This window comes from Typopeltis vanoorti, chromosome 3 (assembly GCF_054136105.1).
Source record: "Typopeltis vanoorti isolate ZY-2024b chromosome 3, IOZ_Tvanoo_1.0, whole genome shotgun sequence".
NCBI lineage: Eukaryota > Metazoa > Arthropoda > Arachnida > Uropygi > Thelyphonidae > Typopeltis > Typopeltis vanoorti.
In genome coordinates, this window is record NC_143551.1 from 65285402 (window position 1) to 65304052 (window position 18651).

The 18651-nt window shown below is 33.3% G+C and overlaps 1 protein-coding gene across 1 annotated transcript in view; it reads right to left on the bottom strand.

Annotated features, from left to right (window-relative positions):
• Window positions 1–2998: 2998 nt before the first annotated feature.
• LOC150108221 (dynein axonemal assembly factor 19) overlaps window positions 2999–18651 on the bottom strand; it is a 51022-nt gene continuing 35369 nt past the window's right edge. The window contains exon 4 of the mRNA XM_090415669.1: window positions 2999–3892. Within this exon, the coding sequence (XP_090271795.1) occupies window positions 3482–3892 (411 nt within the window). The 3' untranslated portion in view covers window positions 2999–3481. The remainder of the gene's footprint in view (window positions 3893–18651) is intronic.

Sequence of the window (18651 nt, forward strand, 5' to 3'; positions counted from 1 at the left end):
TGATGTATCAGAAATTGGTTGAAAGCATGCCTTGAAAGGTAGTTGCTGTCATTCAGGCCAAAGATGGTCCCACTCAGTACTAGAAATGTCATTAAAATGTTTTTTTTTATCACAACTATGTGTCCAAATACTTTAGTCAACAACAATGTGTGTACACGTATGCACACAACTTAAGTATTTTAGTATAACAATGTATACTAAAATCAATAAAAATACTAAAATATTAATTATAACTTTAATCTATATTTTCCTGTATTTTGGCAGTGTTATATTGCCACCCCAATTATCACAAAAATCAATATGCACGTGCAGGCACTAACACTGGGCTAGATTAGGTGGTCTTGGCCATCAGGCTGAAGATGAGTACTTCCCAAATTTGGGAACACACTCATGCACCAAAAATTTGTTGAGGTTTGGAAAGGTTTTCCATCTGAGGCAGAACCATGGACCATGCTAGGTAGTTGTAATGGTAGAACCAGAATCCTTGTGTTCAGATATTCTGATATTAGCTGTCCTGCCTGTTTGGCTATAATAGGATAGTTTGCAAATGCAAGGGATCTAGGGAGTGTGGCTGGTCTATGTGGAGCAGATAAGGGATATTAGTTTACATGGTCTGTAAGCTGTTGTAAATTTGTATTTACTTAAGAATTTTGTTAATTTTTTTTGATGTGTCACAAATATATGGAATAGATCTTAAGTAATCTCTGCTCTGAAAGGGGAGGGGATTGCAGATACAGGGTTTTAATATTTTTTGGGATTGTAGCCATTGGCTAAGGTGTTGAGAACATAGTCAAGTTCAGTAGTAGGGCACTGTTATATAGGATTTATATATATAATCCCATATTGTGTTGGGGGGGGAGAGAACTGCTGGTGAATGTATCTGCCTGTATGTGTGGGTTTTCTGTAAACAAAATGCCAGGGATCCATCATGTTGGTATGTAATTAGTGTCTAGGAATGGGAGACTGTTGTTTTCCTTTCACGAAGAAGTTGGCCAGGGGTGGAGAACCAAAGGGCTGTCCCCTCTGTTTGTAGAATTTTCCTTGCCAAACAAAATAGCCTGAGTTCATGGTGAACTGAAACTGGTAGAAAATATGGCTTGAATGAGGTCGAAGATGTCTTTGAGTGGGACATTAGTGAATAAAGGCATCAAAATTGACCATTGTGTTGGAGTGTGAGGTTTTTTATACTAGCTTTAAAGTTGTGTAACACTTTGGTAAATGTTTGTATAATTTTGATGTGAATGAATGAAAGTAATCTGTTAAACAGATTACTGGAGTCCTGTATCAATTATGGAATGAAAATTAACATAATAAAAACAAAGATAATGAAATTAGCAAGGAAAGAGGCAAATATGGATATCAGAATAAATGGGGAAAAATTGAATCAAGTAAAGACATTTAAATATCTAGGAAGTGTGATTAGCAGTGATGGAAGATGTAAAAGTGACATAAAAGCAAGAATAACGATGGGAAGAGATGCCTTTAATAGAAAATGGAATTTATTCAGAAGTAAAATGGACAGAAACCTAAAGAAAGGACTAATAAAATGTTATGTGTGGAGTGTTGCCCTCTATGCAGCTGAAACTTGGATATTGAAGAAAGCATAAATTAAGATTTTGGAAAGCTTTGAGATGTGGATTTGGAGAAGGATGGAAAAAATCAAATGGACAGATAAAAGAACTAATGAAGAGGTCTTAAAAAGAGTAGAAGAAGAAAGAAGTCTGTTAAATAAGATAAAAAGAAGGGAAACTGGATCAGACATATTCTGAGAGGAAATGGAATCATCAGAGATGCCATCGAAGGAAAAATAGAAAAAGACCCAGAGGAAGAGTAAGGAAAACAATGCTACATGACATGCTCAATGGAGACAGGTATACACAACCTTGAAAGAGAAGGCTCAGAACAGAAGAGAGTGGAAGGAAAGTTTTTGCTACTAAGAGAAGAACCTCATTTGCAGAATACTTAGAAGAATGAATGCCATCCACAATGGGACATAATGGCACATTTTGCTTATGGATTTTTGGTAGTTCATATATCTGAGGCATGGGATGGGGGGAGTCTACAGTTATACAGTTTGTTTTGTTTGCAACTTTCACACACATACTTAAGCTATAAGTCAGCAGTTAGAATTGAAGAGGTGCAAAAAGAGAGTTTGATATAAAATCAGGTGAGATATGGATGCACGTTACATGGGCTGTTTTACATGAACATGTATCACATTACAAAGGAAAGGAGCATTAAACTAATATCAAAACATTTTGATATGGAGGATCAGCATATCCTCCCTAATCTTAATTAGTCTGACAGACAATGTTTATTTTCTTTATACAAAACAGTGCTCCTTGACTTTGTCATAACTATTTTTTTTTTAAACAGTACACTATTTTCCAGTTTAGTATTAATTGGCTATTATTAATTTGCTGAATCACTGATGTCACACTGTTGAATTTTCTGTTACATGCACTAAGCCTATGATAATGGCTTTTCATGTAAATTATTCATGTTATTAATTTTTTTTTGATTTCTCAGGTCTAAGAATACATGTTATAGTTATTGGTCATGGCTATTAGACTCATGAAACTTGTATTAAGTGATAATTTTTAATACTTTTTTTTGAGAGAATTTTTTTTTTGTTTGTTTATTTCTTACTTAACAAAATTTGACAAAGAAATACTAATTTTTTTTATCACTTTTAGTCTGAAGCCACTATAGCAAACCGAATCTGTTTCTTCATTATGTGCTATTTGTTTATGTACTATGAGAAACTTCATAAGAACATATTTAATAACTGAATGACTTTGCAGATATGTAAAAACTTAGAAACTCTGAGCTTAACTAGAAGTGATAATAAAAACTTACTTAATACACAAAATCATTAAAATGTTAGCTTGCACTATCCATTAAAACTACTTTAAAACAATATTTATTTTAATAAATAATTCTGAACTTTACTAAAAAGAAATTCTTTGAAAATATCTGAAACATTTTTAAAGTAAATATTTTATTTGAACAAGTCCAAATTACATAACAACAGAGAGATGAATTTACATAACAAATAAAACAATTTTGTTGTGCAATAATCATAAAATTATTGGTGTGTGGAGGGGAAGTACAGTAGCTTATTCTGTGCAACAGAATGATTATGTACACAACAAAGAGATTTTATATCACTTGATAAAAATCAAATTTTTTTAATCATGTAAGTAGTATAAAAGCAAGAATCAAACCCAATGATTTTGTGAAACTATACCTGACAGCAGAACAGTGAAAGATTTTGGATAAGAAGTCTTACATATATGCATGCATGCCTAACATACATACAAAATTCACATAAATGTCAGCTTATATGAAATGCACTCTTAAAATTCTTGTAAAGTCAAGGAACTACTGACAAGAATGGCTGCTTACTTCAGCTGAAAGCACCAGTTAAAGTATATACAATTTCTTTGGAATGTAATGTAAAAATTAATCCATTAGTCAGTCATACAGTAACTTCATAAAGTCTCATTAAGTCATTTAAGGTGAGTTCTGTCACACCATTTTCTACCAAATCTTGTTGTTTATCAGCCATGCTGTGCCACAATTTTTGAAAAAGTTCTTTGCAGTCTTCTCTTTCATTATCTGATAAGAAATGAAGATTTAGTCCAAACCTTGAAGCTTCTGTCAAACTGGTAAGAATTTCAATAACTAAACAAAAATCATCCACTGTGTCATCAAACTCATTCAGAGCATTTAAAATTTCACCAAGAATGCCAAAAGTTATTTCAGTTGGAAAAAGCCGAACGAGGGTATCACCTCGCACTTTCTTGAGAAACTCAAACCTTTGTATTCTCTTTAGTTGGCCCCAAACCTTTTCGAATTCATGACTAGAAGCTGGAACTTTCATATCAGGCTACAAAGAAGTTAATGTAAAATTATATAATTATTAAATTAATTACATGTATATTTACTTAGGTATTTCAAAATTCCATAGAAAATTTATATACTCAGATCAAAAATTTATATATTCACATTCAACAGTCAAATAGCCATTATTAAGGATGAATGTACAAAGTAATATATACATATGGGCACCACACCAGGTAAGTGAAACTGAAGCATGATAACTAAAGGTGAGCCTAAAGTCCTAAACAGTGCCCTCTAGTAGACTAGAATGGGTGTTCTTAGCTGTTCTGAGGATGAATACTTCCCAAATTTGAGGCAGTTTTGTGCAACTGAATTTGTTGAATTTTAGGTAATTCCTTAAGGATGGAGAAGATTCCAGGAATAGCCTCTCATATTTATATTTGCTTATGGAGGAGTAAGGTTATCTTTTTATTCCAGCATATCCTGGAATGGATGTCTGTGTTGCCAACAAGTCCTGAGTGGCCTTAGCAGTGGAACAGATTCTAATGTTGTCTGTCTAGCCACAGTAGGGCACTTTACAATGGCAAGGTGCCAGGCAGGTATAGGCACTGTAGCTAGTATTTGGAGAAGAGCAGATAAGCAGAACTGGCACTAGGGTCTTTGTCGCCCGCATGCAATGTCTATCTAAGCACCCCTGTAACGATCTGGGTGTGTGTGGTTCTTTTACGATAATAAAAATTTAAATTATTTGAAATTTCTTAAATAAATTTTGACAGAACAGCCACACGTTGGTTCGCTAAATGTAACGAACTGGGGGTGTTGACTAGGCAGGATAATTGTTAAAAACCCAAATATTCAAAAAATTCTCAAAAGCAAATTTTCAAAATTGTCAAATTCTTAAAGCAAATTTTGAAAATCCACTTCACTTTAATCGTTGAATATAATGATACAAGGATTATAGCCTTCTCACCGACCCGAATCGCTAACAAAATTAAAATGAATTTTAATTAAAGTTAAAATTTATTTGAACTAAAGTTTAAAAATTCTTGCATTTTACAAGTTACTAAATTCTTAGTAACTTGTAAAAGTTTTTTAATAATTTTTATAAGTGGAACTATCTTTTAGGAAAATAAAAGAAACTCAAGATAGATGAGAAAATAATTCAGAAATAATTAGAACATATTAGAATAAATTACATAAATATACTTGAAATTTTTTTAAATTAAAATTTTAGAGTTTTTGATTTCATATTCACAAAATTAGAAATAATGGTCTTAACGTCTAATTCCGCACATATATCATTTTCAATAGCTAAATGCCAAACTAACAAGCCTTTTTTGTGACATACTTGTTCTTAAGTAGGTTTTAATCAATTTCAACTTGGAAAAGGAATGGTCACCGCTCGCTACACTAACAGGTAAGGTTAATAGTATTCTTAAAGCATTGAAAAGTTAGGGAAAGATAAATTATTGGACACAATAAAATTAAAAATATCGAAAGGTTTTTGAATATTTAAATTATCCTTCCGAAAAATTGGGCGGTAGATGGCGTTGATTGGTAGTAGTGGTGGAGATTGTATAGTGGGTGTCCTCCAGCGATGAGTCTTCAGACTCCTTGGAGGTGTCCCGAATAATAATAATAATATCCGGAAAGCACATAACTCGTCATATAGTTCTATTGCATTTACGTCTTTATTGTCACTGTCCTTCAAGAGAATCTCTAAATCGTCACAATAAATTTCGTTATTAATTTGTAGTAATCTATACAAGAAATTGAAATTATCATATGTTTTTAGTTGTTCAAAACGTTCTATTAACAAACACATTGCAACTTCTAGAAGTGTATAAAACACATTCACTCTAAATTTATCTTCTGGCGATTGTGGCGTTTCATCATGATGCTCGTAGTTAAATTGTCGTTTCTTCTTTCGTCGTCGAACTTCAGTACCAGTTTTAAATTCTTGTTCTCCATCCACCTCTTCACTCAGTTTCTTTTGCCGTTTTTAGAACTTCTTTAAAATTTGTATCTGATCGAAACTCTTCTAAGAATATTTTTAAGTTTTCGATAGATTCTAAAGCAAGTGTAATGTTCATATTTTTGTCTTGAAGCCTTTTACTCGCAGGATTTATTCTGTTAAGCAAATCATGCCAAGTTATAAGAGAGCAAATAAATTTGTAGTCCTTTATTTTAGGCACATAATGTTTGTGCTTCAGCCGAGTTTCTTTATTAAAATTTTCATTATTTAAAATTTCAAAAAGTGCATCGTAAATTTCTCGTAACTGATATCGTAGAGGGCAGATTGCATTAATTTTACTTTCCCATCGCATTTCTGATGGCTGTTTCAATGTTAAATTTTTTACGAACTTTAAAAGGATTGCCCAAAGTTTGTAAGAGAATGAAAAGAAATTGTATATTTCTTGAATAATTGCAAAGAAACTAACTGTATCTACAAATATTTCGGCTATATCATTAATGATTAAATTTAGAGTATGAGCAGCACATGGCACGTAAAAAGCTCGAGGATTTTTGTTCAAAAGGAAATTTTGGAGCCCATATTTTTTCCCTTTCATATTTGCCGCATTGTTATACCCTTGACCACGCATGTCTTCAATGGGGATGTTCCATTTTTTGAGTTGTTCCATTATTGTTGCACATAAACCACCTCCTGTGGAATCTGATATATCTGCAAAACCTAAAAAGTTTTCGCTGATATTGACAATTCCATTGTCACAGGAAACAAAGCGAATAATAATGGTCATTTGTTCTGTTTTACTTGAATCAGGTGTGCAGTTTAAAATTATGGAATAATATTTAGATTTTTGAATTGATAATAAAATTGTATCCCTGATTGTGTTACTTAAAGTTTCCAATATTTCATTTAACTGTCTTTACTCAAATAGTGTACTCTATTGTTTCGTTGCAGGGCCCTTTTAACATGATTTCCCATAACGGGATTAAACTTCGCAAACAGTTCGACTAATTTTAAAAAATTGCTGTTATTCGTTTCATATAATTTATCAGATGATCCGTGAAAAGCTAAATTTTGGCTACCAAGGAATTTTATAATTACAATCAAGCTTTCTAAAACACTCGTCCAATGTTTCTTTTCCATTTCATACATGCAACTTCCATTGCATTGAGTCTGGCAATCAATAGTAGTTTTGTTTTTTAAATTTTTATCAAGTTCCTTCCATTTTAAGAAATTTTTCATGTCAGTTAAACTAGTCTCATGTCTATGCAAAGTTGTACCTACGTTTTTCCAGTCGTTATAACCTTCTACAAGACTACTTGATTCAGTAGGTGTGAAAAGTTTGCAACAAAAGCAAAAAACAGAATTTAAAGTTTCGGAATAAATGAGCCATGGTCTTGGTACAAGCTCCATTTTTCTATTATAATACGTGTCGCCAAATTTACAACCATATGTATCTCTGGGATATATATTATTTTTCTTTTGAACAGACCCCATTTCAATTGAAACAACTCTTAATTTTTCATTAATATTTCCCCATTCACCTGGATCTTCTAAATTTACAGAGACTAACAATGTGTAAGTTTCGTGGTCAACTACAACTAAATCTTCTCCTAACTGTTTTTCACTTAATTCATGCATCTTATTATCTTGTTCAATAGTTGCAATGGTACTTTCATGCAAACTGGATGATGTGCACGGTTCTTCAGCTCTGATTTCTGATGTATCGAGTTGGTTACAATCTGCATCAGAATATTTTAATATTTTAACAAATTTATTAAGAGCCCCTGTTTGTTTCTTAATATCTGCTTCTTTCGCAGCATGACGCTTATAATTTTGTGCACCAGATAACTTTTTTTTTTTAATTTTTGATTGCATTTCTATTTTATACCCACAAGAAATTATTACACAACACGATACAGAGACGAAATAATAGTCCGCACTACATACTCATCTCAGTAGGCTACTGAGATGAGTACCACATTACACAACACAACACAGAGACGAAATAATAGTCCACACTACACTACTGTCAGTAGCCTACTGAGAAGCGTACCATATGACTGGTTAACTAGCAACAAATATTTTGTACGAAAATTCATTTTTGCACATAAAAACCGTTCACCGTTTCACTTTAGATAGAGTGCAGTAGACACAACATTCTGCAGGCAAGCATTTAGCGTGCTCTCGCTGCAAAATAGTAAACAGCCGGCTGATCAAAGAGGCAGCTGTTTAAATTTTTATTTTGGTGTATCCGGCCTTATTTATTTTAATATTGATCATTCTAAGAATTTTTTGTTTTTATGATGAATATTTTGTTTCTTAAAAATGAACTTGTGAACCGTGCGACGGCGCCTGCATGCTCGCTTCCGCCGGCCCTGCTGATAAGGAATGCCATTTTTTTATTTTATAGTCTTGAAACATGGACCATAAAAAGGAAAGAATGAAAATGGAATTCAAACAGCAGAAATGAAATTTCTTAGAAAAACAGCCAGATATACCAAATGGGACCATAAAACAAATGAAGAAATTTTACGATCCCTGAATATAAAACCAATTAATTACTACATAAGACAGTACAAACAAAAATGGATAGAACATTTAAATCAAATGGACAAATGCAGACTACTGAAAATATTATACAGATATAAAATGAATGGAAAAAGAAGAATCAGAAGACCAAGAAAGAGATGGCATGAGACTGGAACAGGCCACCTGGCCTAAAATCCATGTTAGGAAAAAAAATATAGTCTGTTAAGTAGTTATGAGGTTTTTTTTTTTTAAATGATTTTTTGCTAGAGTCTCAGATGTATCCCAAATATATGGAATGGTGATAAATTTGGTGGATTTTGTGTGTATGTGTGTGAGGGGGGGGGCATTTTATGATTCCAACTGTTTGTGGAGGGAAAAGAATACCAAAGATTATACACCAAACTGACAGGACAGTCTTCTACAGGGAGAGAAAAAATGAAACAGGTTTATGAAGGGAAGGTCTTGCTTTAGTAACTTGGTTATATTTTATATAATAGTGACTAGTGTATTGGACAGAGGATATGCTTATACAGTGATTTATCTGGATTTTATCCAACATTTGATAAAGTACTACATGAATTTACTACTGTTGAAACTGAGCAGGAGAGGATGGACAATCAGTTGATAGCTTGGTTTAAAGAGATCATTGACTGATAGTAACTAGCAAGTTATGTATGGGGGGGGGGGGGGGGGGGGCAAGTCCAAAATAGACAACAAGTGGGGTACCACAAGGTTCTGCTCTGGGACAATCACTGTTGTTTAATTTATGTATTAATGATACAGTTTAAGATGTGAGAGGAGATATTCAATTGTTTGCTATGTTAAATCAGTAAATCAGTAAGAGCAATGTCGAGAAGTTCTGATATGATGATGTTGCAAGGGGATTTGAACAGATTAGTGCTTTGGACTGAAGAATGGTGATGTGACTTCAATGTTTCAAAGTTATGCAGTTTGGATGGTAAATGAGTGGAATCTGTTGCTGGAGTAGGTAGTGAGAGTGCTCCAATGCTGAATGCCTTCAAGACAAGTTTTTGTGATTTGAGTGTTCACCCTCCCACTATGAGTCTTTGGACTCCATTGATGCTCAAAAGTAATACTAATACAGTAAGGTAAAGTATAGTAATACTATTTACAAAAATGTAATATGGAATGCATTTTTTTAGATAGTATATCATCATCAAATTCCTGATATGTACCCTCAAGGGGGTTTATAGCATACTATGATACTACATGAAAAGTTTACTTTTTTTTTTTTAATATTAGTCCCAAATAAGAAGTCCCCATGCCTATGACATAGCAGTGCCATATGTTGTAAAGAATTTGTTGATGCATCTCTTGAAAACTGAGTGCTGTATTCATTGGGGAAAACAGCATGAGGAAGGCTGTTCCAAAGAGCAGAGATGTAGAGAATGAAGGCAGAGGATGAGAAATTGATTCAATGAGTTTGGAGTAGAATTGTATATCGGTGTTGACCAGCAGCTGCTTATGTTCACACGATTACAAGAAAGTGGAGAGATGGTGGTAGCCAGTTCAGTGGAGTAGTGTCCATGGAAATACTTATAGAAAAGACAGTATAGCAACAATGTATGGGGAAATGAACTGAAAGAAGCTAGTGAGGGAGGGGGGGAGTCATCAATTAAGCCAACTGCTCATTTCTGAATACAGTCAAGAATTCTAAGGGAGATTGCAGTAGCACCACCCCAAATGTAGAAACAGTATTCCAATGTCAGGCAGATACGAACACCAAGTGTCAGAAGTTGAGCAGGGGAGAGTACTGTTTAGAATCCCAGTCAAAAGATAATCATGAGCTTTGTTGGAGGTTTCAGAGGCTATGTACCTGATATGCTTATGGCAGGATAGTTTAGATGTGAAATTTAACCCAAGAGGAGAAAATTGATCCTGTTTGGCAAGCAGAATATTGTCAAAAGTGGAAGCAGAATGAGGCATGATTTTTTTTTCACCCTGGAGATAAGACAGGATTATTTTGATACTACAAAGTTTTGAAAATGAGTACTGTTATCAACAAATCCATGAACAGGATTGTATGTCAGAGAGAGAGAGAGAGAGAAGATACTGATGTATAGGTGAAAGCACACAACCATGGAAAACACCAGCACTGATTGAAATATATGATGAAAGAAAAACCACCTGCCATAACCCACAATGAATGACTGGAGAAGAAGCTGGCAATCCACTCAAGGAGAAATACCATAAGATGGTAGACTTGTAAGAAGGCCTTGAAAATATAACGAGCAACCACTTGAGTTTCTTCAAAATGTTCCATGGCCTTCATCCACAGGTATGTGAGGTTGCCTAGGAGATCTACTGTAGAAATTGAATGGCAGACTCCACTAAATAACTTGGGATCACTAAATAATTGATGTCTCCAAGTAGTAAAGCATTTGGCTGGCTGTTGATGACCTTTTCCATTATTTACCATAGTGTTTTTGACTTGCGCCATTGAACATATTTGAATTTTGGCTTGAATTGTTTTGGCACAATTGTTGGAACACCAGGGTTCAGATAGGAGTTGAGGGTTTTGAGTGGGGTGGGGAATAAAAGTACTCCACAGTGAGAGTACTGAGGTCAGAACAATAGGATCATAGTTTGACTGATTTATTTATCCAGCCTGTTCCTTTTTTTTTTTTTTTTTTTTGGAGACATCCTGGATAAAAGCTTGCTTCCAAGCTGTTGGATAGATGCCAGCTTGAAGAAATAAGGTGCAAATTCTAGACCAAGCTTTCAATACAACTGGAGGAATACCACAGGACCAGGAGACTTATTGATATCAAGGCAACTAAGTATTTATCCAATCCTTCTGGTGACATTTTAGAAGCAGCATACTATGGACAGTTTGTAGAATATCAGGAGGAGATCTGCCTTGATCATTTATGTGAAAAATAGAAAAAAAAAATGTGTGAAAGAGGTGGAAATGTGGAAGGACAGAAGTTGCACTCACAGTGGTGGACTAGACAGTTCAACTGCCATTTGGACAGAAAATAAGTTTAGTGCATAAGCCCTTACACAAAGTCTGCTTTGGATTTGTCGATTTTTTTAAATTTTTTTATTATTATTTTGTTGCAGTTGTTACATTCAACAGTGTAATCTGAATGAGCGATTGGAGTATGGCTTGAGCCCTTGGACTTGCATTGAATTTTGGCTTGGGCTGCTTTGGCACAATTGTTGGAGCACCAGGGTTTAGATAAGAGTCGAAAGTTTGAGTTTTAAGTGGAGTGGGGAATAAAAGCACTCCACAGCGAAAATAATTTATGTTATTAGATCAGAGCTTTTGCTATGATCCAAAGAGCTGAAGCAGCAATTAGTCCATGGGAACGAAGAATAGAAGTTCTGAAGTTTATCCCAACTGGTTCCATTGTAATGCCACATAGATGGGAATGACTGGGTATGTGTTGGGGGGGGGGAGAGAATCTGTAGACAAGGACTCTTGGAAGATTATGGTCAGACTTGCCAAGATGAGAGCTAACATCATTGATGTATTTGAAGGGAGAACTGATTAAGAAAGGTCCAAAGCATTGAGAGAATGATGAAGATTATCTGGAATTCTGGTGTGTTGGTGAACAATTTGTGTTAAGTCATTGTTGATAGCAAATAGTTCAGCTTCTATTCCAGCATGGTCTGTAAAGTTGGAGAAGTGAAGCCAGTCTGAATTCTGTGATTTCAACTTCCTTGTGGATGATGAAATCACCCAAGGATGTTTATCTCACTATTAGAGTAACTGAACTGTATGTAATCAACTTTAGGAGATAAATGGTCAAATAAATAAGTGAAGCTGTCGGAGAATGGTCGAGGCAGCAAATCAAATCAACAAAGTAAAGCAAGAAAATTCTGAGTGCAAAAAAGATCATACAGAAATTATTACTAACTTCCTATCAACAATTTACCTTTCAAGCGTTGTGCCTTAACAGTAGAAAAGTTTCTTGTTCTATAGGTTTCCCCATTCAGGATGCAGTTGGTGTTTACAATGTTCTGCCTATTTTCATAGTCTTTTTTTTTATTTTATTGATTTCCATACCAAATTCATTACAGCAGATATTCAATTGCATTACAGAATTCTGCAGAGGTGTATTAAATTTATTTAGAATGTATAAATATAATTTGAGGAAGGAAAGAGCTCAGCTGAATATCTCCAATTTTGATATGAGGCCTATTGTCACTTTCCTTCATGATGTAATCCATATGGATGAACAGTGAAGATAATGTGCATTCTTGTCTCACATTCTGATTTTACATCCAATCACCTTCCTGTTCCACCTTCAATCCTAACTGCTGACTTACATCTTCTTCACTCAAATATAGATTATGTACTGTTCAGTATAACATCCCATTTACACCATATAACAGCAACGTTCTAAACAGTTCGTCTCTTGGCACCTTGCTATATGCCTTTCCCAGATCTACAAAAGCTTAGATACAGATTCCTGTTTTACTCCAGTGATTTCTCACCTATTTGCCTTAAATTGAAAATATGAACTCAGCTTGTTCTTCTCCAAGATTCCCTCAAGTATTGATATGTACTCCTGATTACATTCCTGTTGAATATTTTCTATTACTGTTCTGTCATTTCTTGTTTCATTTAGTAATCTTGAAAAGTAATTATTCCAAACATCTAGAATATCTTTATCTTCAGTTTTCATGTCACCTTTATCATCTTGTTTCATTTTACAGTGTTTGTTGCTCCATTTTTATGCTTTTTCATTAGCATCCAGAACACTTTGTCCCCTTGCTGATATTTTATTTCTGCATTTTTACCACACTTCCCATAGCTTTTGTTTAGCTATGTTTACACATTTCTTTTTACATTTTCTTCCTTTCCATGACTAACTAACTTCCTGGATATCCACCATGGAGTTCTGATTTTTTCCCCCTATCCTTGCAGACTTTACCACATGCTGAATTAATGTTTTCTTCTGAGTCTGCCACCGAGGCTACAAAGTTTGGGTCTTCTTTTCAAACTCTTTAATTTTTACTTGAATAATATTTGTATATTTGAGACTATAATTCACCTGTGAAAGGTGCTCACTTTTTTTTTTTTCAATTTGGTATTCAATTTTATTCTGCTCAAAGCTAAATGATGATCACTTCCTATTTCATATTCCTTGTACACTCTTATTTTTGAACCAATATGAAGATATTACTATTAACAATAACCCAATCAATGAGACTTTTATTTCTTGGATCTTTTCTCTATATGAATGTGTAGCAGGTACAATTATCATTAGCTTTGCTTTTTCCCCCAAATTTTTCCAAAACATTTCTGCATGTCTGGTATCTAATAGTATAGCTACCTTCCTTTCAATGATCATTATTGCCTAAATACAACATCTTGTATTTGTTATTTAGAAGAATCTAACCTGTTCTTATCTTCTTTGTTTCAGTAATGCTTATGTTGACCTGATACTTCCCTAAACTTCTTTTCCATTAATACTTCTATCAGTATCCAGATGCATACCTATCAAAAAGGCACACCAAGAGAATGTGAGGATTGGACATTGGGTTAGAAGTCTGTCAGTTCTTCCAATTCCTTAAAGGATCTCCTCCCAGCTACCTACCGTTGACTCTTAAGTGAACCCCAATATATAAATATATGCTAATATATATTTAAACTCTGTTTAAAATTTTTTTTTCCATTAACAAATTTTTTTAACATTTTCTTTTTGAAGATGAAGTCAAGTAAATTTAATTGTTACAATAAATTACATATTTCATATATTAATGCACTGTTTTGATAATTTATCATAATTATTAAATTCACTTGTCTTTGTCTGTACAGAGAATAAAAAAATTATGTTAATATTATAACACAAATGTTAATAAATAAACACCTTTATAACTGTTCATTTTTGAATGAAGTATAACTTCCTGAAATTGACTTTGCCTGAGAGGGGATATGCTGATGTTACTAAAATTTTAAAAGGGTACATGGATATTTAAAGTTTGGGAAACACTGCTATAAAGTATTACTAAACTACAACTATGTTTTGGAATAGTGATAGAGCCCTGCTCAAAGTGGTGATGAGTCTTCAAGTTTAAGAGCTGTACTTATTTCTGCTAGCAAATATCAGGAAGTTATTCTTTTACTTTAATAAACTGAAACTGTATAATAACACTTTTTGTTACCTGAAAATTTATTTTACATATGTTATTTGTTCAACCCAGCTGGCAATGAAACAAGTGCAACACTGCAAACATCCTCCCCCCCCCCCCTCCCCTGTTGTGGGAATTGGAAATTAAAATTAAAATATGGAATCAGAGGCCAAGAGATTTATCTGAAGGAGTTTCTTTAAAATGTCTAATGACTACCAGCAGATAATATATAGGATGATCATTATTATTATTTTTTATTATTATTACCCCGAGACCTCACAGAGTCAAAGACTCATCTGGGAGGTCCCTTTATCACACATACATCTCATCATATCATGCCTTAAACACACTCAAACTCCTTGCAGACACCACACTCTCAGGCAAGGCATTCCAATCATTCACAACTCCGCACGAAAAAAACCTGCCTCTCACTCCCCTACTCACACCCTCTTTATAGTTTCCAGGGATGACCTTTGGTTTTCACTTGATCTCCCACTATTCTCTGTAGAACTTCTCCACCATTGATCTTATAACAACCCCTTACCAACTTGTAGGTCTCCATCATATCTCCCCTCTTCCTCCTCTCCACCAGACTCTGCAAATTACATCTTCTCAATCTGTCCTCATACTCAACATTCCAGAGGTCAGAAACTACCTTAGTCGCCTTTGGACCCTTTCCAACATCTCTTCATCCTTCTGAAAACCCAGTGACCAAATCTGGACACAATAGTTCATGTGTGGCCTAATCAAAGTCTTATACAATGGAACAAGAATCTCCCTACTTCTACACGTCAGTGTCCTCCGCATCATTCCCAGAAGCCTTTGTGTTGTCTTCACAATTTTGGCAATGTGTCCCCTAAATTTTAGATCCTTATCCACTATCACCCCCAGATCTCTTATTTCTTCTACCTCCAACAATATATTCTCACCAAGCATAAATTCTGCATCCCATCTTTGTTTTTCAAATTTTAAAACCTTACATTTTGCAACATTGAACTCACATCTCCATTTCCATGCTCAATCACTCAATTTATTCAAGTCTTCTTGCAAGGCCACAACATCTTCACTACTCTTTATGGTTCGTCCCAACTTTGCATCATCTGCAAACAACTGAATATCTCCATCCAAATCTTTGCCAATATCATTAATATACAAGTTAAACAGTAAGGTCCCTAAAACAGACCCCTGAGGCACTCCACTAGGACTTTTTTCTGTGCTTTGTTTGTAAAAAACTATATAATGATTTTTACTGTTCTGAAGTTAAACTTAATTTGAATGTGACAGAGACATTTGTATGTGATTAAAATATCTTTTTAAAACAAATTTCATGTACAGAATTATTTCTGTTCTTCATCATCATCATGCATATCAAAGATTTAGGCCTAGTGGCCTGTTCCAGCCTTAGAAGTCAATTAATATTTTAAATGAATAAACAATAATAGTTATGAAACAAGTGAATTCATTTTGCGGTCTGATCTACTGTTGTGTTCTTCAGCCTAAATTGTTGGAAAATCTTATTTATTGACAGAAGATTGTGTTTTCTTTGAAATAGTGTTCTTCATGATAATGCATAGTGTAGTATATTGGGGATAAGATGGAAATTGTATTCTTGAAAACAAAGAGAAAAAAATATTATGTAGAAAAGTCAAGACAACAGAGTTTATTCTAAGTGTTTTTCCTTGTGAATATTTTTTCTGAAACAAGGTCAATTTTCTGATAAGTTTTTTTACACTGAAGTAAATCTGATGAGGAAGACAAGTATATTTCTTTCCATTTAAAAAAGTTTTTTTTTTTTTTTTTTTTGAGACAAATGCTAATTGTCTCAGAGTGAAAAGGCTCTCCATGTTGAAACTGACTGTTAATATACTAGAATGCTAAACTTATTAATTCTAAGAAGGATTAGCAAAGAACTTTTTTCTATACTTTGTTTGTAAAAAAACTATATAATGATTTTTACTGTTCTGAAGTTAAACTCAATTTGTATGTGACAGAGACATTAGTATGTGATTAAAAAACTTTTTAAAACAAATTTCATGTACAGAATTATTTTTGTTCTTCATCATCATGCATATCAAAGATTTAGGCCTAGTGGCCTGTTCCAGCCTTAGAAGTCATCGTTGAATCCTTTAAGAGGACGTCCTGGTTTTCTTTTTCCTAATGGCTTGTACTTTAAGGTTTGTTTTGGTAATCTTTCTGTTTTCATTCTTTGAACGCTTTCCATCCACTTATGTTTATATTTTTTAATTTTTTCTATTACTGATTTTTGATTTAATTCTTTCATCATTTCTTCGTTTCTTTTGTGATCAAACAGAGTATACTTTGCAGTTTTTCTCATAAACTTCATTTCTGCTGCTATTAATCTTCGTTTGTCTTTTTGTTTTATTGTCCAGATTTCACTTCCATACAATAAGACTGGTAGGGCTAATGTATTGTATACTTTTAGCCTGGTTTGTTTTTGAACAGGTTTGGTTTAAATATAGAGTTAATTACACCTGTTATTTTTAAATATTTTGCAATTTTTAGGTACATATCTTTTTCGTTTTCATATGTGATCATACATCCTAGATAGTTAAATGAATTCACCTGTTCTAATTATCTATTATTATTTTAATTCTTACTGGATCTTGTCCTTTAAAGGCAATAGTTTTTGATTTTTCTGTTGATATTATCATACCGTAATCATTGGCTATCTCATTTAGATCTAAAATAGCTTTCTGTAAGTTATCTTCAAAATCTGTAATTATTATTTGGTCATCGGCAAAAAGGATAGTGTTTAAGTTCACAGTAGGAGAAAGTTTAATACCTTGATAGAAATTTTTATTTCATTTAGGTAAATATTCAAGAAAGTTGCTGAGAGGAGGCATCCCTGTCAGACCCCTTGGTTTATCTCTCTCGTATATGATAGTTCATGATTTAATCTTATTTGTATTTGTCTTTCTTTTAATATGTTAAATAAAATGCTTCTTTTAACTTTGTCAAATGCTTTTTCAAAGTCAATAAATGCAATATGTGTTTCTAAATTGTATTCTCTTCTTTTCTCTATTATTAATTTTAGGAAAAAGGCCGGGTCTATACATGATTGTCCTTTTCTAAATCCATTCTGTACTTCTAAAATAAAGTTTTCGGAATATTTCATTAGTTTGCTATTTAAAATTCTGCTATACATTTTGTAACAGGAATTTAGTATACTTATACCTCTATAGTTTTTAGGGTCATCTCTATTACCTTTTTTAAAGATAGGAATCACAATTGCTTTTTTTCCATTCTACTGGGGAGTTACCAGTTGTATAAATTTTATTTTAAAATAATATGAGTCTTTCTTTGAATCTTGTTCTTGCATATTTATGTAGTTCTGAACCTAGCTTATCTTCTCCAGGTGATTTTCCGTTTCTTGTTTCTTTCAGGCTGATTTCTAATTCTTCTTTAGTTATTTCCTTTTCATTTTCATTAAATGTTTGCCAACTGTCTTTTTTAAAACATTTATCTGTCCACAATTCTGTGTAGAAATTTAGAAATTCTTCTCATTTCAATTTGGTGTTTAATTTTATGTTTTCTTTAGTATCTGCATGTAGGTGTTTCAAAATCTTATATACATTGGGTCTTATTTTATATAAACCATGTTCTAAATTAGAAACGAATTTGTTCCATGCTTCTCTATGTCTTTTTCTGACTTCTCTTTTAGTTATGGCTCTTATTCTTTTATATTCTATTTCATCTTCTAATCTTTTACTGCTTAACTATTTATGATAGGCTTCTTTTTTCATTTTGATTATTTCTTTGGTTGAATCATCGCATATCTTCTGTTTTTTTCCTTTTATTAAATTTTTTGGTCTTTCCTAAGCTTTCATTTGCTGCTACATTTAGTATCATCTTTATATTAAGAAATTCTATTTCTATTTCTTCATTTTGTTTTATTTCATCTAGATATTAGTTAATTCTTTGTTCATATAGCCATTATATATTTATGTCATTTAATAGTCTAGTTTTATAAATTAACATTTTAAATTTTCTTTCTGTTCTTGTTACTTGTGGCCGTTTAGGTGGTAATCTTAATTTTATTTTAATGAGGAAGTGGTCACTACTTATTTCATATCATCTGTGAACTCTAACATCTAACGAAAACTTTGATGTCTTTTCATTTAAGATAAAATAATCTAATATTGATTTCCATCCTCTTGCTGCCCAAGTATATTTATGTA